Genomic DNA, 22931 nt, shown 5'->3' with positions numbered 1-22931 from the left:
AGTGATCAAGAAACTGTGGCCAGGAGAGTTTAAAGGACATTTCCCAGTTCCCACACAGAGTTTGTGACCCAGCCGGGACATGGCCCCATTCACACGACCCCCATCCTTGCTCTGCCCACTGTGCTCACTCCCTGAGAGGCAGGACTCAGGTAGGGCCTGGAAGGCAGGAGAAAGCAGGGAGGGGGATGGGGAGGGGAGATCCAGGAGAGCACAGTGCTGAAGGGGGATGCAGATGACTCCTTCAGGGGGCCGGGCAAAAAGGGCTTTTTAATAAAGGAAGGGCTCAGGCAGAGGGAGAATGAGAAATATGGTGGGGGCTAGGATCAGATGGGAGGGAGCTTGAATGCCCGGTGGGGGAGTATGAACTCACAGCACGTGTGGATCTGGGTCTCTAAGCTGGGAAAGGACACAGGAAAGCCTCGCTTTGGGAGGCAGCATAGTAGAGAGTCAATCATGGCTATTACGATGTTTTCTATGAAGGACTGAGTTGTGTCAAGAGAGGAAAGCGCTCCGGCTAAATCTAGGTAGTAGTAGAGACAGAATTAGAAGTCAGTTCTGATTTCTAACTCAACGCTCTTTTTCTTTGAAGGCATCCTGTTTTAAAATGATGACTTATTTATTTTCTTGTATTAGCATTTGCATTTGCAAGACACAGGGCCCTTATTTAGTGCAAACATACCTCCACATGGTTTCCTTTTGGAAAAACAGTTTTGATCGATTTCTTTCAGTCCCTAATTAACATATCACAGAGTAAGCGCACTGCTCGCTTTGAAAAAAACAAGGCTTTCAATTTTCTGGTCTTCAGCCACGGACATCTTAGCCTGACTTGAAACCGTATGAAATTACGTATGACATTTAAATTTAATAACTGTTTTGATTGTTTCTTTGTGTCTGTGGAGAAAACACCATTTATTTTGACCAAATGCTATCTTTTCCCTTTTTATCAAATAAATCATACTTATGACCTGAGAGCTTCTGTTGCTCTTTATGATTCACTGATCAACCATGAAAGAACAAACAAATGCTGAAATTCAGGTGACAGTGTATTGGTGATTCTCTCCAGGAGACTGTGGTCTCTCAAAGAATCAGAGACAAGGGATGGCAGCTTCCTCAGAGATTCTGTAGCCCAGCTCCTTCGTCTTTACAGATGAGAAAATTGTGAAGTGAATTTTGCAAAGTCATCTAGCCAGTGGGTGGTAAAAGGGATTTTGAACCCATTTGCGTTTTCTGACTTTGAGTCCCCATTGCATCATGTCCGGCATCAACCCATGCATTTCTAAAAAGTCTTCCTTTATTATCAGGCCTACAAATCCAGCTTGACTCTTGGTTTTGCAAATAAAGTTTTATTGAAACACAGTCATACCCATGCATTCACCTTTTGTCCGCGCGTTGCTTTCTCACTACCCCAGCAGAGGTGAGGGTTTGCAACAGAGACCCCGTGGCTGCAAAGCCTGACCTATTTACTGTCTGTCCCTTCACAAAAAAAGGTTGCTGATCCCTGGTGTGTACCAAGCCTGGTTGAGACTCTTTTTTGTTGTTCTTTTGTTTCTGTTTTACTCTTTTTTTTTTTTTTAAAGATTTTATTTGACAGAGACACAGCGAGAGAGGGAACACAAGCAGGGGGAGTGGGAGAGGGAGAAGCAGACCTCCCGCCGAGCAGGGAGCCCGACGCGGGGCTCGATCCGAGGACCTGGAATCATGACCTGAGCCGAAGGCAGCCGCTTAATGACTGAGCCACCCAGGCGCCCCTTACTCTTTTTGTATCAGACTTTAGTCTTGTCAAAAGTTGAAAAAAGTGAGATTGAGCAGGGAGCAAAGAGAAAAGAGCAAGACGATAAACATTTATTTATTTTTGAGAGACTTTATATGTGTCATTTCATTTAATTCTCAAAAGATGCTATCGATTCGTATTTTAAGCCCCATTTTAGAAATAAGAACATTGAGGCTCAGAGAGGTAAGAGCTAAGTTGCTCAAGTCGATGCCACCAGTACTTAGCAGAAGTAGGATTTGAATCCAGCCCTCCCCATTCTAAAAATCTGTTCTTTCTAGTGTATCATGTGACTGTCATAGTTGAGGTTACTTTCATTTTTCAAAAAATGTGATATACCATCCCCTAAGTTGGGATAGTTTAATTAAAAAATAGTATGGGTACCAAACTATGTTTGATAGTTAACTACTAGTTATTGATGAAGTTTTAGAATGTAAGTGAGGTCCAGTGGGGTGGAGTCGGGAGCCAACGACTAGGAAAGAATTCTTGAGACGTCTTGGGTGCAAAATGGTGGTTTATTAAAGCCCCGGGGACAGGCAGAAAGAGCTCCCGCCCCGGGGCTGTGAGGGGTGGCCGATTATATACTATGGGGTGGGGGAGGTGAGGAAAAGGGAGGTTTTAAAAGAACTTTCATATGCTCAAGAGGACCTACAGATACCGGAGGCCTTGCCATTGTCAGGTTAAAATTGTTTACACCTCTAGGAAGGCATTAACAGTAAGATAGTTGGGAGCTTCCCGGAGGAACATTACCCTTGCCCGCTTCAATTATCTGTCAATGGGCCGCAGGTTATAAGGGCATTTAATTGTATCTACATTCCCTTCTGGAAGCTAGGCCATTGATAGAAATGCTTTGTCCTCATAAATTGCTAAGACTTTTGTAAACTGAAGGAGACTCCTGTCCTGCAAGACTGTGATCTCTATCAGTTAACTATTTGTTTTTCCTTTAGGGCAGCCAGGAGTGCCCGAGGAATGTCACACAGATCCCATGGTGGGGGGGTTGTGGGGTGTCAGCTTCTGCTTTGTTCTCAGCTTGCCTTCTGTTCCTTCATCATTATGATTATTTAATTTTATGATACCATCATCAATTCTGTTTTTGTTTGGGTGGGGAGTTGGGCTGCAGAAGGTGAAAACAATGTACTTTTTTTTTTTTGACAATTTGCATTTTGCATTATTGAAAAATCTTGGTGGATTAATAGCTCCTTCAGCAAAGAGTAGAACGGAAGTTCTATGTGTATGTCCATACAGCTAATCACATCGTAGATGTGTTTTTATTTAACCAGCAACCCATCCTCTCCAAAGCTTGCTCCAGTCCTCTAAAGCTGTGGTTCCCAAATTTGCCTAATCATCTGAACCCCTGCTCCATCCCATGAAGTCCCACAGAATACAGACTCCCGGGACCCTCCCCCATCTCTCCAGTCAGTGGATCTGAACTTAGGTTTGGGAATCTATAATTTTACATTTTTTCTTTAGCCTCTGGAGGCAACTCTGATGATCAGCCAGCTTTGGGAACTCTGCTCTGGGTAATGAGTGGATGGACGTCTGTATCTTTGTCACAGTCCTTCCTGGTCCTCCTGTGTGTCCTCTAAGCCCTTCCTCTTCCTGAGCCCCATGCTGTGGGCAGTGGGTACATTGTTCCTCATCTTTACTGAATGAGGCTTGGGGCCGGGGCACCTTACACACCACACTGTGTTTCCACAGTATCCGGGAAAGTAGTGCAAACACTTTGCGCCCTCATTGCAGTGATTTGGCTGGTTATACTTTGATTTCTATCATTGCCTTTTTCACTTTCCATTTGCATTTGCATGAATTTCCTCAAATGACAAATACAACTCTGATTTCTTCTGTTTTCTGATTATAAAAGTGAGGTTCATAGACACCCAGAATTTAGATAAAAGGCTCGTATCTCCTGTACCCTGTTATTCATCTTTCCTTTCCTGCTTTTAGAAATGTCACTGCATTAGAGATTAAAACCAAAGAAGACTTTGACCCTGAAAGTTTGTTGGTCTCAGCCACCTATTAATTTAAATCTTTCCTCCCTGCTGTTGTGGGGGGGGAGGGGAACAGGCTTTTAAATATATATGAATATAGAACCACGTTCAGCCCATATTCATTTTTTTTTTTAACCAGTTCCTCTTTCTTCCATAGTATAAGTTAACTAAAATAATTGAAATTAATGGTCTTTTCACTATGACTGACTTTGGGTGAGAAAGCTAGTTCTTACTTTCAGAGGATGAGATACGTTTATTAATTAAGGTGAATTAAGACAAAAATACATGGTGTGTGAAGACTTCAGTATATCCCATATTATAATTGGGATTGATGAGGTCCTCATCAAGAAAGCAGCAGAGAGCGAATCAAAAGAGGAAAGACGATGTTTAACATGCCCAGTAGAACAACAAACGAGGGGCGCCTGGGTGGCTCAGTCGTTAAGCGTCTGCCTTCGGCTCAGGTCATGATCCCAGGGTCCTGGGATGGAGCCCTGCATCGGGCTCCCTGCTCAGCGGGAAGCCTGCTTCTCCCTCTCCCACTCCCCCTGCTTGTGCTCCCTCTCTTGCTGTGTCTCTCTCTGTCAAATAAATAAATAAATAAAAATCTAAAAAAAAAAAAGAACAATAAACGAGATCTATTACTGCGAAGGGTTTAGAATTAGTGTATCTCACCGTCAAAGAGACACAACCTACAACAGATGCGAAGCCAATGAGGAGGTCAGAATGACACTTGAAAGACCGGAACGAGGCAAGCTGGGGTTCGTGAGATGAGAAATAGTGACTTAGGCTGCAATAATGCAATATCTTTTATAAGCCATTAAAATTAGAGGTGAAAAAGGAAGCGCTGTTAAATTACTTTGAGTGGTATCTTTCCACCTCCACGAGATCAACAAGGCACATTTCACAATAGATGTCTCAAGAAATGTAACCAACTGTTCATTTTTAAATCTAAAGTGGATAAGCTGTAATTAAATAAGCATTTTATATCCCAGTTAGACTGGCCCTAATGAGCAAGTCTAAATCTTGTTTTCAGGATCAAATTGCATTTTGTGCCACCCCCTCTTTGTCAGCCTGTCCTTCCAATAGGGACAAGCACTTCAAAGTCAGGGCAAACATGCCTAACAGGGACAGCATGACACTCTCCAGGAGCCTTGTGAACTGTTCAAAGTCACAGTGCATTGGAAACAACAGAGATTATGCTACTTCAGAAAGTAATTTTGGTTTCATGGGAATTAAAACCAATTGACTAATCTCTCTAATGCCCTTCTCATAGAGAACAGGGGTAAACTAGGCAATCGTAATCGGCCAGGGCAGAGAACCTGGCGCCTGCGCCCTACAGGCACCCCCTGCCCTGTGCCCTTGACACTTTCCAAAACCTAGGGTAAGTTGTTATTTATTGTCTAAGCACGTGTCTGTCTTCCTGACTAGACTGAAAGCATCCCAAAGGCAGGGACCCAGGTGAAGTGTCTGGGCATCACCAATACCTTCTACATGGCCTGTCCCAAAAGTTTATTCTAGTCGTTGGTGATGCTGTTAGGTAGATCAGTAAGTTAGTTAATTAACAGAATTTAGAAGCACAAAAGCATCCAAATCCTTCTAAAAATTTGGCAGTTCATTCTTTGCCTTTGTTAATATGGAATAGATCCCTTCTCTGTAGGAGGAATAAATGCAAAATGAATACAAACATTCACACCTTGGATCCATGTATCAATATATACATTTGTTTATTTAGAAAACACAACAAGGTATGAAATCATGAGAATGATTTGATTTAAATAAACCCAAACTGCAAATGCATCTTCATCTTCTCAAATCCTTTTTTGGTTGGAAGTCATGCCAACTCCATCAGCATTTGCCTGAGTATGGACTGCAGAACTGGCCCTACGTGATGCTAATCGTTGTTGCAGGTAAAATTATTCCAGGGTTTCATAATTTGGGGCAAAATAAGTTTTAAAGAGATCTCTTTATTATAGGGTTTCTCAAGTTTTTGAATTGTGCCAACATGCTTTATGAATCTTCAAAGTTAGAAGGCAGATGGTATGGATTTACTAACTCATGTAACTCTTTTTATGGGACAGCTGAGAGACTGGTGTGGTCTGAGGAACACACTTTGGGAAATGCTGAATCAGACAGGCTTTTAATGGAGGCTCCTTCTGTTAGAGAAATTTCACAGTTGAACCTGAATTGAACTGTAAAACTTTCTGGACTGGTGGTTCTCAATCCTGGCTGCCCATTAAAATCACCTGGGAGCTTTAGACAAGCCCTCGCCAAGGCCCCACCCCCAGCCAGCTGAGTGAGGGTTTCCCATCTATCAAATGGAAATAATACCTACCTCACAGAATTGTTGTGAAACCTAAAGGAGATCACGTATGTAAAATGCCCACTCTGGGGCCTGAAACAAAAGTTTGGTCTTTGGAACAATGTTTCTTTCTGGGGATAGTGTAGATCCAGTGAAAAATGGAGATGATATTATGTAAATAGAAAATCACTCTTTGTCCACACCCTGGTTCTACATGGACAGATGCTAACAATGGATGATGAGAAACGGGATATTTGCATCGCCTGAATATTTCCCCACAATACACTTAGTAATTACAAAGGGAAAAACAGTAACTTTACCGTGGAAAACTGGCAGACCCCATCCTAACTAAATGAGTCACGTCCATACCACGTGCCCCCTGGTAAAAGGGGACACCGAGATGACCACATCATGGCTTCTATAGTATTCTTGCCAAAAATATATTATCCGGAGGAATTACACAAGGAAACATCAGGCAAACCCCAGTCAGGACATTTTACAAGATTACTAGCCAGTACTTTTCTAAAGTGTCAAGGTCATAAAAGAAAAAGAAAGACTGAAGAACTGTCCCTGATGGGAGGAGACTAAGAAACTAAATGTGTTGTGGGAGCCTGGACTGACTCAGGGACCAGAAAGGGGGTATTAGTGGGACAACTGACAGCTTCAGTAAGCTCTGTACATGATGCATTTTTTCAAGGTTGTTTCCCTGGTTTCGATAATTGTGCGACGGTTCTTGGGGATGATGGATGAAGGGTAAATGGAACTTCGTACTATTTTGCAACTTTTTTGTAAGTCTGAAAAGTTTTCAAAATGAAAAGTTAAAATATTAGAAAAATTTAATGATTATTTCTCTCTCATTCAGGGGCTTTCGAGATAATGGAATCAATATTTGAGGAGGTTTTTTCCCTCTTGGGTATTTGGAGTTTAGGGGAAATAGGGCCCCGATACAATGTAGTCTACACCGAGCGTTGTAGAAATCGGCCCAAGATGGTCCTTTTAACAAGCATTTCCTGTGGTTTGGATACATGTGGTCTAAATACCTGATAGGGGGCGCCTGGGTGGCTCAGTTGGTTAAGCGACTGCCTTTGGCTCAGGTCATGATCCTGGAGTCCCTGGATCGAGTCCCGCATCGGGCTCCCTGCTCAGCAGGGAGTCTGCTTCTCCCTCTGACCCTCCCCCCTCTCATGTGCTCTCTCTCTCTCTCTCTCAAATAAATAAATAAAATCTTTGAAAAAAAAAAAAATACCTGATAGAGGATTTGATAGAAGACATAAAACCAAAAGTGCTCCAGGAAAGAGGAGGGTCAAAACCGAGGTAGTGGTGCAGAGAAATTAGGAGCTGCTAGATAAGGGTTTCAGAGAAAGTCTTTGGTGTTTGAAAAAGGACAGGGGGAGGGCAGAGAGTGCTGGGGGTCGGGAATAGCTATGAACGATATTTCAAAGGGCAGAGAAGGGACAGAAGAGTTTAAAGATATTTTCCTTGCATTAAATGTGTATGTTCTCCTTGGCATTTGCCTATAAGCCTTTAGTAGTGATTTTGATTTTTTCTAATTTTTGTTCTGGTTTTTTTGTTTTGTTTTTTCCTTGAGTATTATTCTATGCTGGGACTCATCCTCCAGGGGTCTGGTTTATACTTTTCTGCTACATTGTCACACAGTCTGGATCATGTACCTTGTTTGGAAGACAGATGACAACGCCATTTACCTGGTAGCCCTTTGGCCTTAGGAAGAAAAGTGGCTTGGCCTGCGAGCACACCCCAGCAGGTGCAAGGAACATAGTTATCTGCTCTGGGGCAGGCAAGGGGACCTGTGTCGGCGGAAACCCAGGAGAATGGCCGCAGCGGTGTGGCCGAGGAGCTCCTGGGGGTCTCTCATGGATTGCCTTCAACTGCAATGCCCGTTCGTTTCTTCCTAATTATTTTCAGGACTGGAAGCCAGAAGTGAATCTGAAGAGACAAAGAAGACAGATGAATGAGCATTAGAGTCATTTCAAGTGCCTCTGACATAAACTTTTCATTGTGCAACGGGCTGGCGTCAGGAAAAATGCAAAAAAACACTTCAGAATGGCAGAAACTGATCCTTGTGGGTTATCTTAGTCTTTCATTGTTTATGAGCTATTTTCCAACTCTGTAAGTTGTTGGGAGCCGAGAGCAGCAATGCAAATGATTCTTGTCCATGGACGTGAAAATGACTTTCACCCTGTAGAGTGCAATTAATCCTCCCACCGACCTTGGGGAAGAAACCAGTTTTGCATCTAGTAAGCTCATTCGTTTTGGTGTTCCTGATGGCTTACACATGCGTGTGCTTTGAATTGTTGTTTGAATCGGTTGGAATTTCTTACTGTTCCCTCGTTAATTAGTTAAATGAAGTCTTTGACGAGCATTCATTTTATGTGTAGGAAGTCATTAGGTTACCATATATATGTATAAATATGCATATGTGTCATATACATAATATCATATATATATATATATATTTACACACACCAGACATATATTTTAATGCTGGAGAATGAACAAATTCTTTAGAGTTTACCAAGCTGTTGTAGATAGTTCCGTCTGTTATTTCTGTGTCCTTGGCGTAATAAATAACTAATTGGACCTTGTCCATTAATAATCACCACAGAGGGTCTTCCCACCAGTCTCTCTACCTTATGGCTGAATGTGCCCACTTAAAATCAGTGTTGTGAAAAACAGCTTGTAGAATCATCTGGACCAGCATCCAACATCAAGAAGCTAAGAGCCTTAGCCATGCACATCTGTTAATTTTCTCCTCCCAGTGTCCCATCTGTTCCTGGGGATGTGAACCCTAATGTGAAGCTGGAGAGTGCTTTGAAAGTCCACTTGCCCTTCAAACTCAAAATCTCCTCCATGACACGTTATGCCCCCATCTTGGCCTTGCCTTTGTGAAGTAGAGACGCTGTTTACTGCTTCCTCCTTCCACTGCCTGCTTTGATCTTTTCTTCAGTAGCTTCCCATGCAGGTATCGGACGCGCTCCGCCTGCACGCTGGGGTAGAAGGATGCCGACACCAGGATTTTGAGTTGCATCAAAATGGAGGACAGCAAGCCCAGCATCACTAGTACCACGAGAATGAAGCTGAGAGGAATCCAGGTCTTAGACAGAAGGAGCTTTGGTTCAGGGATGCAGCTGGGTTCGAACAGAGATATGTGAAAGGAAGAATCATGGATGATGTCTTGAGTTCCTTGCTCCTAAAATGAAAGAATAAAATCCTTAAGATTCATGCCATGGTTGTCCTCAGTCCTGGTCTTTCTCAATCTTGCCCTGCAATGCAAAGCATTTATCTTACAACGTGCAGGAGCTCGGGCTGGAGCAGCTAAGGCGGCACCTCTTGTGTGCTAGGATCAGAGTAAAGAGGAGGACCAAGTCTTACTGGAAGCTACCGCAGCGTTTTTCCAAAGTGGGTTTGTGGAAATAGAGATTTCCTTGAGAGAAGGGTATCAGATAAGTTTGTCTACTCTGTCCTTTCTTTGCAGAGTCGGGATGCCCATGAGACTGCTGAAGTCTCGAGAAGACAAAGAAATCCAGTTAACGTCAGCTAGCGGCTCTCCTGACCAATGTGACCACATCACTCAGTTTTACAGAACACCTGCTTCTACCCTGTAGGACATGTGGGACTGATGGAAGATGGTTTTAGCTCAACTGGAGGAGAAGATTTTTGGAACTTAGACCCAGTCAGATCCTCCCCATCTTGACAAACACCCTGACAGCGGACCACAATGTCACAAAGATGTGGAAGCATTATATTATGTTCTAAAGCAACCTTCTAGACATTGGGGGTGGGGAATTATTCTTAGTGTAAGAATACTAAAAATAGTATTTGCTGAAGGTGGCTTTAAATCCTATTTGTAGAGGTCTCAAACAGGACATTTTCTCATTTTTCTTGGATGCTCAGGTGGAATGCGTTCCTTTCTGCTTGAAGACAAGAGTACAGACCAGTTGCCCTCAGCTGACGGACACAGAGGGCAAAGGATGACATTGAACCACCCAGCCAAGACACCAGCAAGAGAAGTGTGTGCTGATTCAGCTCTTTGTTTCCCCTGACCTGAGAAAGTCATTTCATCTGTCGGTGGATTTGTTTTCTGATTTGGTAAAACAGGAATTAATGGACCAGATCCTGCCCATGAATAAACTACTCCCTGTGTAAATTAAGCACCTTGGGGATGGAGCATTAACCTTACAGGCGGGAGTCCTTAGTTTTTATCACCGCTGTACCCCAGAGCCCTGGGGCCAGGAAGAGGGAAATGACTTCTCCAAAAGAACACAACCACGCCTAGAGAACAGAGTGCACCTTGATCTACCCCAGTACCTGTGAAGACTCTGGACACTTCAAATCTGGGACCTCTCTACAATCGTCAGGTCACATCTGGAATTTCCATGGCCCCATGCCTAAGCAATGAAAAGCATTTGCGCTGCCTCTCCTTTTCTCTTATTAAAAAGACAGTTCGCCTACAATTAAAGAGAGAGATTTCAGTCCCCAGAGCAAAAGCATGCACTCTTTTTAATACGGTTGAAAAAACAAGCATATCGATTGAGTCAGTGATGAGAAATCCTGCAATAAGAAAGCAGTGGGTGTCCGGTCTGGGAAGAAGTTACTTAGTCTAGGAATCTAACTGGGGATTTTGCAATTGGGAGTCAGGGCTTCATAAAGGTTGAGTCAACATTTTTGTACCGGCTTGGCGGAGGGTAATGTGGAAGACAAATGAACTCTCTCAAAATGCAGAGCAATATACTAAATGGTACCCTGATGTTTTAAAATGTGTTTACCTCTCTTAAGTAAACAATTTGCCAAGACAGCATTGAGGAATGGACCGAGGTCTGGTATCAGACAGTCCTGAGAAGTTAATGCAGACCAGTGCTGTGCACATACAGTGGGGACTGGAAAAGTAACAACGCTGGCTATTTTCCCGTACGATGTCCACCCATCCAGCTAGCTCACTTTGGGTCATTTCCCTTCTTCTTTACTTAAAACACTTCTTTAAAACCATATGAAGGTGGGAGAGAAATACTGGCAAAACCCTGAGGTGATGGTTCTCTCCATGCTGAGCCTCTCCTTCGCAAACCTGTGACAATGGAGGGACCAGGAGCCTCCCAGCACATCCTGGGATAAGGGCGGGCCCAGCGGGTCCCCAGAGGCAGCTGCTGACGACGGCAGTCTCCCAGGTGCGGCAGGAGAGAGTTTGAGAGGAGCCCCCACGGCAGTCTCCAGTCTCGTACCCACATCTGCCCCAGCACCCACCGCCCTGCTGTCGCTGTGCTCGCGGCGGCCTCCCCCACCAGGATGTGAGCCTCCACGGCAGCCCGCACAGCTTAGACATCCTTGCATCCCCCATCCCCAGTGACACCCCAAAATGTATTTGTCAGGACATTGTCATTGGAAAGCTTCTGGGCTTTTTTTGGAAGGCAGAACTTGCTTTTCTCTCCTTCTGTCTAAAATGGTGAGAATTCACAAAGCAGGCATGGGTATTGGCTGCGGAAGAAACGAATGAGAGAGGAGGAAAAAGAGAAGGGAGGGGAGGAAGAACCAAACAAGGAAAAAAGACAAAGGAGAAAGCATTGGGGGAGGGGAGGGGAGAGGCCCTTTTACCTGCCAGTCCCGGGATCAAGCATGTCTGAAAGTCTAGTTTGGCTTTCACTTGAAACACCGCTCCCGTTATGACCCTACTCCAGATATCTAGAGTACCAGGGATCTTGCAATTCACTGAATTCTTCCGAGGCAGCAGAGTGCTCGTGCTGGGGGTCATCAACTCTGAGAAGCAGCCCAGAATTAGAAGGGGCGGGGCCCAGCTACCTGCGGAGCCAGAAGAAGCAGGGAGGGAGAGTGTAGACACCACAGGAGGACCCCAGGCCTGGAGATAAAGAGAGCCATGGAAAGTGGGGCTTCAGAGGAAGGCTTGCAGACACCTTTCTGCCATTTCCTTCTAAGAGTTCCCGTACTGTAGCTTGACAAAAGCAAGGGAAAATCAGACGTGTGCAGACAGCTGGTGGTGTTTTCACCAGCCCAGGCTAGCGCGCTCCACCCCAGCACGCACAACTCTCACACACCCACTCACACACCATGCAGACAGGCCTGTGTGCACACACGTCCCACCTAGTTCAGCTTCACAACCTCTGGGTTTAAAAGAAATCAAGACAATATCTGACAATATCCACATCCTCTGAAATGCCTGCATAATCACAAACTTTCCCCAGAGAAAAATGGAAAAGAAAAAAATGGGATGCACAAAAACCATGGTCTTCTTAGCTGGGGACACAGCTGCTAAGAAGAGTAAGAACAAAGGAGAGAAAGGCAGATTCCCTGAGACTCAGGGGGCACCAGCTTAGAGAAACACAGCATCTTGACTAATTAAGATTATCATAGATCCACCAATGGCCTTCGGCTCCGTTCTTTTGGGTGGAGTTTAGACCAGTGGTTCTCAGTCTTGACCGCACATCAGAATTACTTGGAGAGTTTTTAAAAATCCCCACCTCAGCCTCACCCCAATCCATTTGAATTCAATTTCTGGGGTGTTCTTTTGCTTGCTCAGGTCCACAGTGATGACACTGTGCAGTCACAGTAGATAACCACTGGTTTAGAAGGTCCTTGAGTGTTGGCACCTGAGCCAAAGTGTCTCCAAGTATGGTCTATGGACCACCTACTTTGAAGTCACATGGAGTGCTTATTAAAGGTACTCTGCTTTTGAAAACGGATTCTCTGTAAATTGAAGGCTGAGACTCTGTATCCATCCCAGGAAATACTTAAAACACATTTAAGGTTGAGAACCACTGACCTAAAAAAACAAGGTAGCTGTTTTCATTGCTTTAGTGGGTATTACCACATACCAGCCCCAGCCGTAACATTTGGTTATTTAAGAGCCCTTTCTTTTTTTCGGTGCCCATTGTCTTAAATGCTATGTGGATGCATTGGGAGGCCTCCTGTGTTGTGTAAGGGCTCAAGATTCAAAGAAAAGAAGTTCTCATTCACAAAAGGTGCTCAAAGTCTACTGGCAGAGGTCCAACAGATGAAGAAGGAGCCTAGGTTCATGCCAGGTACTCTTGCTTGAGAACCAACTTCATGTTCCATATCAGAGACACCGATTCCCACATTTAAGTGTTTGCTGACTATAGAAAGCTAAAAATGCTCACCCACCTTGATATATGATCCTAATGCCCAGAATCTATAAATGTTACTTTATTTGGAAAAAAGGGACTTGGCAGAAGTGACCCTGATTATCGTGGTGAGCCCTAACACAATCACATTCATCTTTTAAGAGAGAAGCAGAGAGAGATTTTACATACATGGAGGAGGAGACGATGCAAAGACAGAAATGAAGGTGGAGGGTTGCAGCCGCAAGCCATGGAAAGCTGACAAACCACCAGAAGCTGAAAGAAGCCAGAGTGGATTCTCCCCTAGAGTCTGAAGTGAATGTGGTGCTGCCAACACTTGATTTCAGCCCAGTGATACTGATTTTGGACTTCTTACCCCCAGAACTATAAGGGAATACATTTTTTGTCTTAAGCCACCCAGTTTGTGTTCATTTGTTACAGCAACCCCGAGAAACTAACACAGTGACCAAGGATGCTCAGGCTGAAATCAGACTCTGAACAGTAGGACTTCGATTCAATTTAACCAACAATTATTGGGCACCAATAATGCCAATATGCCAGGCACTGTGCCATCACAGGGATCCAAGGGTGAATAAGACACTGCCCTGGTCTGGGAGGTTCATGGTCCTTCTTAAGACACCCCAGCAAACAGCCGGGACACGCCGCTAGACATGCGCCTACCTCTCTGTGCAGTTTCAAGTGAACCTCAAGCCCTGGCAAACTTTGGAAATGTTCGCTCACTGAGAAAATGAGCCGATACAGCAGGTAATCGATGGCTGCAAACAGCACCCAGATGTAGAGGTGGGTAAGTATGGGGAGGAAAAACAGCCCCAGGTTTCTCCTCTCTTTTGGAGACAATCGGAAAGACGGGATGACTACATAGTTCTTCCTTTCCTTCTTATTCAGCGGGAGGACGCAGGGCCTCTGTAGATCCCTCTCCATTTCGTCGAACCGAACAAATTGTTTGGTAATGAAGATGTTCTCAAACTTCCAACTGCAGGGGTCCAAAAATTGTTTCATGAAGAGCCCGGTGCCAAGCAGCACCAGTAGAAGCCCTGCTAGGGCAAGTACCTGCCGACCCAGCGAGGACAGTACATCTGTCGCTGTCACCATCTGGTACAAGACACCCAGGGCTTGGCCTTTGGTGTCATTTAGCTGTGCCTCCAGGGCTTCAGTGGGACTGAAAAGTGAGACCGCTAGAGTCTGGTTCCAAGAAATAAGGTCATCAAATAGGTTTAGGTGAGTGGTGAGGCCATAAATCCACTGAATTGCTTCAATATATCTTTTCAAAAGTGGAAAATGTATGGAAAAGCTCTTTGCCCTTAGGTTGCAAGTCATACCATCCAGGAGACCTTTGAAGTTGTGAAAAATATTTTCCACATGTCCAAAGATTACTATCCCTGTGCCGGCTGCAATCAAGGTGCTCCTGCCTTCCCGCAGGCCACAAGAGAGGAAGAAGAGAAGAATGAAACATCGTGCGTGCTTGGAGCCGCCGAGCAGCGCACTGGTGATCACCCAGGAGGTGCTGAAGACTATGAATGAGGACAGAAACCAGGAAAAGGCCAGAGAGAGGAGGCCCACTGAAATGAAAGCCACAAAACAGCAAACTCCCCAATGTTGGATAAAGGCCATCCAGCCAGGGTGTCTGGGAGACACATATGTCCCCCAAAGACCTAGGAAGATAGCAGTGCCCGAGGTCCAGACACCCATGCTTCCTGCGTCCCTGGAAATAAAAAAGAAAGCAGGGTCAGACGTTGCTTTTCAATGTCCCCTGTCACTTTGCAAAGGGCATGGTGGTAGACTGGCGGCCAACAATGGTCATAATTCTTTACCTATTTTTATCTCCTCATCCCTTCCAATGTGACTTCACAGCTTCTCCCATTGAGAGGTTAGAGAAAGAGAAGAATCCATCAAGAGGCAAGTCTATTTCTCCAACCCTTGATTTTGGAGTAGTTTGTGATGTCTATGACCAGTAGAATGTGGCAGAAATGTCAGGATGCCAATCCTGAGTCTGTGATTCACCCCTGCTTCTCTCTAGGCACCCTCCTGCTAACTTTTTAACACGCCCCGGTGTATTAGTCTCCCATTGCTGCTGTAGCAAACAGCCACAAGCCTAGTGGCTGATAGAAACACCTATTTATTCTCTTAGTTCTGGAGATCAGAAGTCTAAAATGGGTCCTGAGAGCTGTGTTCCTTCTGGAGGCTGTAGGGGAAAATCCATTTCCTCACTTTTTGCAGTTTCTGGAGGCTCATGGACTCTTCTTCCTCCATCTCAAAGCCAGCAATGTTGCACCTTTTTTTCTCTTGGACCTCTGCTTCCATCCTTGTATCTTCTATGACTCTGATCTTCCTGCCTCCCTTCATAAGGACACCTGCGATTATATTGGGCCCACCCTGATAATCCAGGATAATCTCCCCATCTCAAGGTTCTTAACTAATCCCATATGTAGAGTCTCTATCACTATGCAGAATAACCTACTAACAGGTTTTGGGCATTAGGACATGGGCATCTTGGGGCGGGGGGGCATATTATTCAGCCTATCGCACCAGGTTGGGCTGCTGTATGACAAAGACACATGGTCAGTCAGTTCCACCAACCAACAGCCAGCCGATAGCCAGCCAATTGCCAGACAGCTGAAGGAGGCGTCCCAGACCAGCCGGTCACCAGCCAGCCCACCAGCTGATTACAGATACTTTAGTAGTAATAGATGCTTATTTATTTTAAGCCACTGAATTCTGTGCTGCTTTATTAGGCAGTGATTGTTAAATGATAAAAGCAGTAAGACTGTATCATGGACCTTAATAATTGCAATAAACCCTCGGCTGATGGATAGGTTGAAATTTCAATGCATTGCATTATGTAAAATCACTTTTGATAGTCATCTGTTTTCTCCTGTTCTAATTTTGCAGACCAGAAAGCATACCAAGGGCATCCAAACTGAGATGTAGCGCTGGACTGAAGCCATTGTGCCTCTGCATTGTGATAATTGCATCCTACCCACACCCCTCCAGCCTGCCCCCACCCTCCGAGGGCAGTTCTCCCCCCGAGAATCTTGCAAGGAAAATAAGAATATTTTGTCACTGAGTTAATCATCATTTCTTTTTTCCCAGCTGTGGCATAATTACAACAAAGGTGCTATGGGGCTGCTACCACCCTGTCAGTCATGCATATTTAGGTCTGTGATGCACTCAGAGTCTTGGGTTCATTTGGAACCACATAAAATCAATTTGAGATGTTTCTCTCCTGATTAGCAGGAAAACATCTAATGAGCATTATACCATATGCATGGGATTTTAATGAAGACATTGATCAGTTTTTAAACACAGTCAAATACATCCCTCCTCACATCAGATATGCTGGGGCTGGATTTCTGGATTAGCTGGACACGGTTTGAGCCAGTGGATTACACCCAGGGTGTGAGAGGGGTCCAGGCATTGGCTAGTACGCATGCACTGAGCGACTCAAGGTGAAGAAACGATTCTTTTTGTGTTCGGGCTGAATGAGGTGAATGAAGGGCAGAAATGAGATGGGGAAGTGGGCAGGTGAGGAACAAACCTGCGGTTGTTTCTCCTGCAATAATGCAGAAGGTTTGCAACTCCTGTCACATGAAGGGAGATGGCTTGGAACAGAAAAGAGATCTGGAGAGAAAGTCACTGTTGAAGAAGGGTCATTACCATGTGGGACTGGCCTTATCAGAAATTCAGAATCCCACATTAGAGGATATTCTCACTCTATCCGGAGGGAAACTGGAATCGCCATTAGAATGGGGACCCGCAAAAGGACAAAGCTCTTTTTTCCTGCACACTCGCCTCCTTTTAGGGTCTGATGTTGGTTTAGAGGTTGGCAGTGCTCCCATGCACTGACCCCATTCCTACTCCACTCTGATCCCCAGAAATCTCCGAAGGGCTCCTGTGCTCCCGAACCTTCCCCAGCACTGCCAACCTGAGTCAGAGCTGCCTCGTGGCCCGGACAGAAGGAGAGCATCAGTCAGCGGAGCAGGTGGGCCACGGGCAGGATACTCTGCATCCGAGTGGGTCAGAAGAGCTGCCTCCCCACCCAGGCATGGCCCCCTTCACTCTCTTCATCACAGCTTTGGATTTGACCCAAACCATTATTTGACTAAATGATCCACTAAAAGGGATTCACTGCCTATTCTGCTCACTTTCCGTAAAGCATCTCCCTCCATCCTAAATGCCCTTTGCATTTCACACAGAAACTGAGGCTCAGAGGGCTTGCTGAAATCTGTCAGCAATCCCACAGAGAGTCTGTGGTGCAGTGGAATCCAGACCTGGTCTCCCTGCCTCCTGGGCCAGCTCCCCGCCCCCCCTGCACCGTGGCCAGATTCCCTGACTCCCGGGTATGTGACAGGACACTCAGCTCAGTGTGTGTCTGCTGGAAACACATTACACTTTCTGCCAGTGACCGCTTAAGAGCTGACCTGTAGATCACAAACCCATTTCTATCTGCTCATTTTCCCCCTGCATCAAGATAGTTGGCCCTGGAAAGCTGTGTCTCAAATCAGCAGATTTCTCTTTAAAGCAGATCAGAAATCTCAGCTGGTTTTTCCCCCCCTAATATCCTTTGTGAAGCACCATTTTGCTTGCTTCCTAAAAAATTAATAATGTATATTTTGGATTCATATTTCCCTTCTTTTGCCTTCATTCTTGAACAGTGTGTTCTTAATACCGATATTTCTCTGAAAGTAAGAAACAGATTTATGGACACATTAAAACTGTAACATTGGGCAATAAAAACTAGTATCAATTAAATAAGATATAGGACTGCAATTTTGTCCCATAAGAGGCACACGTTTTCTTAATGAGCAACAGATCTAATATTATCCTCCTTGTTTTTGTACTCAAAACAGCACGTCACGAAAAGACACCAAAACTTTCTGCAACGAGAGGACTGAATGCATTCTCTCCTATTTTATTTTATCTTTTATTTTTTTAAAATGTTTTATTTATTTATTCATGAAAGTCAGAGAGAGAGAGAGAGAGAGGCAGAGGGAGAAGCAGGCTCCCCGCCTAGCAGGGAGCCCAATGCGGGACTTGATCCCAGGACCCCGGGATCATGACCTGAGCCGAAGGCAGACGCTTAACCATATAACACCCAGTGCTCATTACATCACGTGCCCTCCTTAATGCCCATCACCCAATTATCCCTTCCCCTGACCCACCTCCCCACCAGCAACCCTCAGTGTGTTTCCTAGAGGTAAGAGTCTCTTGTGGTTTGTCTCCCTCTCTGATTTCCTCTTAGTTTATGTTTCCCTCCCTACCCCTATGTTCATCTGTTTTGTTTCTTAACTTCCACATATGAGGGAAATCATATGACAACTGTCTTTCTCTGACTGACTTCTTTCGCTTAGCATAATACCCTCTAGTTCCATCCACGTCGTTGTAAATGGCAAGATTTCATTCTTTTGGATGGCTGAGTAATATTCCATTGTGTATATATACACCACATTGTTATCCATTCATCTGTCGATGGACATCTGGGCTTTCTCCATATTTTAGCTATTGTGGAAATTGCTGCTATAAATATTGGGGTGCAGGAGCCCCTTCGGATCACTACATCTGTATCTTTGCAGTAAATACCCAGTAGTGCAATTGCTGGGTCGTAGGGCAGCTCTATCTTCAACCTTCTGAGGAACCTCCATACTGTTTTCCAGAGTGGCCACTCCGGCTGTACATTCTCTATTTTATAGTTCAAACCACAGACCTGGGCTTTGGACCACGTGCCCAGAAGCTGGTGTTCAATCTGCCCTTCCTGTCACTGTTGAATGAGTCCTTGATTTCTTCTCCAATCTGTTTCTCATTTTCCCTACTTGAATATAAGATCTGCCTGAGCTCCTTCCTGGTGAGGTTTGAAGAGGGGAGCTGTCGCAAGCCCCTTCAGATGACCTGGCCAGAAAGTGCTGCCCATTTCTTGGTTTTTTTGCTACCACAAAAAATTGAGAACTTCCCTTCTCTGAAGGTCTTCAGGCAAGGACTGAATGCCCCAATTTGATGGGAGGCATAGCGACAGGAGCTGGATTCACCGCCTTCCCAGCACTGACTTTCCGGGTCTCCTTCAGATGGCTGCTGATTTCCTTCCTCTTTTCCTGCAGAGGTGCGAGCGTCCTGCTGAACTTTCTCGGCAGATGGCCCCAACTCTTTCCTTTGAGGCAAATCAGGATTTGGACAAGCTGGTTTCTTTTTCTTTCCCAATGACTTTGTCAAGCAGATACCCAGATTCCTGAATTTTATTTTTAGAGCTAACACGAATCTTACAGATCAGAGCTTCTTAAACGTGAGTCTGTGATCACTAAGGAACCTTGTTAAAATGCAGATTTTGCTCCTAAAGGTCTAGAGTGGCCCCTGAGACTCTGCCTTTCTGACAAGTTCCCGGGTGGCTGATGCCGCTCATCTGAGGACCAGACACTGGGTAGCAAGCTCGGGGGTTCAGCCCTGTCTGATAGCACTTCCTGTGATGATGGAAATGTTCTCTCTCCGTGCTGTCCGACCCAGTCGGCGCCAGCCATATGTGATGATTGAGCATTTGAAATAGAACCAATGGGACTGGAAAGTTGAATTTTTAACGTTATTTAATTTTAATTAATTCCAATTTAAATAGTCGCATGTGGCAGGTGTCGTTGTGTTGAGCAGCCCAGCTCTAGAGGACTGACACCTAGTGAGCTGGTTTCCACAGATGAGGAAACAAAAGTCCAAAGAGGCTAAGGGACTCACAGAGCCTGTCCTGGCGTTGGAGACAGAGCTGGGGGTGAGACCCCAGTTCCCACCGCTTTACCTGTCACTTCAGCATCTCATCTCTGACTTCTCATGAGCCCTGTTTTAAAATCCTTACCACGGGGCGCCTGGGTGGCTCAGTTGTTAAGCGTCTGCCTTCGGCTCAGGTCATGATCCCAGGGTCCTGGGATGGAGCCCCGCATCGGGCTCCTGCTCCGTGGGAAGCCTGCTTCTCCCTCTCCCACTCCCCCTGCTTGTGTTCCCTCTCTCGCTGTGTCTCTCTCTGTCAAATAAAGAAATAAAATCTTTAAAAAAAAATTAAAATCCTTACCAGTGTTCCTGGATAATGGAGGTAAAATTTCCCACATGCCAAATTTGCCTTCAGGCAAATACCTAACTAGAAAAGTGGACAAACTATAGTCGGCGCCCCCAAGACTTAGCCAACTAAGAATACTAGGTAATAGTAATAGCTATGAATTTGTTAACCAAGTGCCTGGCCACGGTGTTAGCGTCTGATGTATAGTATTTCTAATCTTCACAGCTCTAGATAATACAGATATTCTTATATCTCTATATTTTAGATGAGGGAACTGAAGCTCAAAGAGGTCAAATAACGTGCCCAAGGTCACACAGCTAATAAGTGGAAAAGCCAGGATTCTAAGCCACATTCCAGTGGCCCTGAGGGTTCAGGATGGGCAGCTTTCTAGACTTTCTTAAAATGATCTTCAAAGAGCAGCTTCTAAATTTGTTTGGAATATATGCCCAGAATCCCAGTCATGCATGCATCCCGGAATGTGGCTTTAACAACGCTGGTATACGCTGTCCTTGCGCTGCCATCTGCATCCGGCGTCCCCCACCTCGGCTGCCAGCTCAGCCCCACCGAACCCTCCAGAGCTGGCTGTGGATCTCCTCTCCCTGGGCTGACCCTTTTGCTCAGCTGTGGCCTGCTCCATGTTCTCCTTAGAGACTGTCCCAGCCAGCCTGAGGCTCAGACTTACTCATCCCTTAAACCAGCCCATTTGGCGTCAGGCTCCCTGGTCTGAGGTCTGGGCCATAGGGCCCTCATTCTCAACTCAAAAAGCCCTCTCTCCCAGGGTCAGGGAGCCAGGAGGTACATTCAGGGCTGGTGCGCACACTCTCTGTTGCGCCAGGATATTGGGGCGGGGTGGGCAGCACTCAGCATTTTAAATAGCTACAAGGGTCAGACCAGCACCGGAAAGAATAAAGGAAATCAGGAGGTGTGGCTACTTCTCAGGGTGAGGGATGTGGAGCAATGGGCGGTGGGTCTTGGGGGGCTGGAGAGCCCAGGCCCCAGTTTAAGTTATCTGGACAGGAGCCTCCATCCCAGCAGATTTTCCTCAAGGCTGTATGGAGACCCAGTGTGGCCAAATTTTCTGATTTTTTTTTTTTTCCAAAAGAAGCCAGAAATCTAGATTTTGGGAGGTGACATCTCCTGACTTAAAAAAACAAAAACAAACTTGGCTCAAATGATTTTTAAATACTCTGACTGGCTGGTTTTTGGCCACCCGACTGTCGGTTTGCAAACCTTGGTCTTTGGGGAATTGTCATTGCTTCCTCCTCTCTGCTCTGCCCCCCTCCTTCCCTTATTTTCCTCTTTCCCACTCATCTGAATTGCCTTTGCTTCTTTTTCCCCCCTGGGACATTTTAAAATCATGCTGTAGGCCAGTTTCCAGTCTCATGCATAAAGGTTTTTCTCTATGCCTTGGGAATATTTATTTTTGCCCAAATGTCTCTAATTCTATTCTCTTCTGGGAGCCGCTGAAAGGCAAACCTGATCCCTTTAACCTGCAATTTCTCTTTGTTTTGCCTCCATTATCGATAACGTTTATTATCTGACTCAACATCCTTGTCTCCCCAGGACAGAGTACCTGCTTCTTGCTCTTACCCACAGTAATATTCCAACACTAATTACCACTTTGCTGCCTTTATCCCTAAACTACAGTTTGCATCACAGCCTGGGTGGGAGAACGCAGCTGGAGTGCACAGGACAGTAACACGGAGGAGGCCCCATCTCGCTTCCATGGGTTAAAGCAATTTTGGGGTGGCTGGGTGGGAGGGAGCAAGGCAGGAAACGGGGCTGGTGATGAGGCGCCCTGGTCCAAGCCGAGCGCCACGCAGCCTGTGAGTGTGCGTCGCCAGCCGGAGCCCACACTTAGCTGCTTTCACGCGGAGCCGAGCTGTTGCCATGGGAAACAGCAGTGGCCAGGCTCCTCCATCAGCCCTGTGTGCGCGGGCAAACACCGGCTGTGAGGGGCATACACTGCGGCCTCCACTGTTACATGTCAGAGGCAGCAGCGAAGTCCCCCAGCACCACCCCCAAGAGCCCTGCTCGTCCACTTTGTGGCGGGTCAGCGGGTCCAACGCTCCTGAGCACCGTCCTTTGAGCACAGATCCTGTCTCAAGGTGTACCGCATCCTCGCTTCACGTACAAGGACACATGCAGCCATGAAATAATAACTCGAGCCTCCCAACAAATGGCCTATCCCAGGAACTTTCTAGATGGGGGCATACAGGAGACGCACATCCCCAGTGCCACTCCGGGGCAGGCAAACAGAAACCTCAGTGCAAATGCAGGAGAAATCAAGGCGGACTTCCTTGTGGAGGGACCTGGAGATCAGGATCTCGGGGATTGTCCTATTGCTCCCCTCTTTCCCTACTTGTGGAACATTCGCCTTGTCTGACATCCCAACATTTCCATTAAGTGAGATCAGCTCCTTCTGCCCCTGCTCCCCACGCAGAAGCCAATGGCTTATGCTCAACAGGCCCAGCTGCAGTCTGTAGACACCCCGGGAGGAACTGTAAACGCAGCCTGCTGATCCCTCTATTTCTGTGCTCCTCCAGCCAGCTCCGCTAACCCCCTGCGGGAACCTACCTATCCAATACCTCTCTCAGGATATTTAGGACTTGATGAGACTCTCATTTGAAAGGAAATTGGGACAAAGGTCAGAGTGGAATAAGAAGAGTACCCGGCAGGGAGACGGGAGCCCTGTGGTCTAGCCTGCTTCTACCCAGAATGAGCTGTG

General features: G+C 45.8%; 1 protein-coding gene across 1 annotated transcript; it reads right to left on the bottom strand.

Annotated features, from left to right (window-relative positions):
- Positions 1–6718: 6718 nt before the first annotated feature.
- DCSTAMP (dendrocyte expressed seven transmembrane protein) lies at positions 6719–14868 on the bottom strand. The gene is made up of 4 exons (XM_032416097.1): positions 13840–14868; positions 8955–9263; positions 7936–7999; positions 6719–6849 (listed from the first exon to the last, which is right to left on the bottom strand). Exons 1-4 carry the CDS (start codon positions 14866–14868, stop codon positions 6719–6721), a joined length of 1533 nt encoding a protein of 510 aa, XP_032271988.1.
- Positions 14869–22931: the final 8063 nt, after the last annotated feature.

The sequence above is a fragment of the Phoca vitulina genome, unplaced genomic scaffold (genome assembly GCF_004348235.1).
Source record: "Phoca vitulina isolate PV1807 unplaced genomic scaffold, GSC_HSeal_1.0 scaffold18, whole genome shotgun sequence".
Taxonomy (NCBI): domain Eukaryota; kingdom Metazoa; phylum Chordata; class Mammalia; order Carnivora; family Phocidae; genus Phoca; species Phoca vitulina.
The sequence above is the reverse complement of the archived record's forward strand: the minus strand, read 5'-3'. Positions and strand labels throughout refer to the sequence as shown.

What these genes read in the sequence shown, in the direction of transcription:
- DCSTAMP (XM_032416097.1), bottom strand. Translation starts at nt 14,868, where the DNA reads ATGGGTGTCTGGACCTCGGGCACTGCTATCTTCCTAGGTCTTTGGGGG. An exon ending in ACTTGAAACTGCACAGAGAG is followed by an intron (nt 9,264 to 13,839) that starts GTAGGCGCATGT and finishes CTTTCATTTTAG; the next exon opens with GAGCAAGGAACTCAAGACAT. An exon ending in AGCGTCTCTACTTCACAAAG is followed by an intron (nt 8,000 to 8,954) that starts GCAAGGCCAAGA and finishes TTGTCTCTTCAG; the next exon opens with ATTCACTTCTGGCTTCCAGT.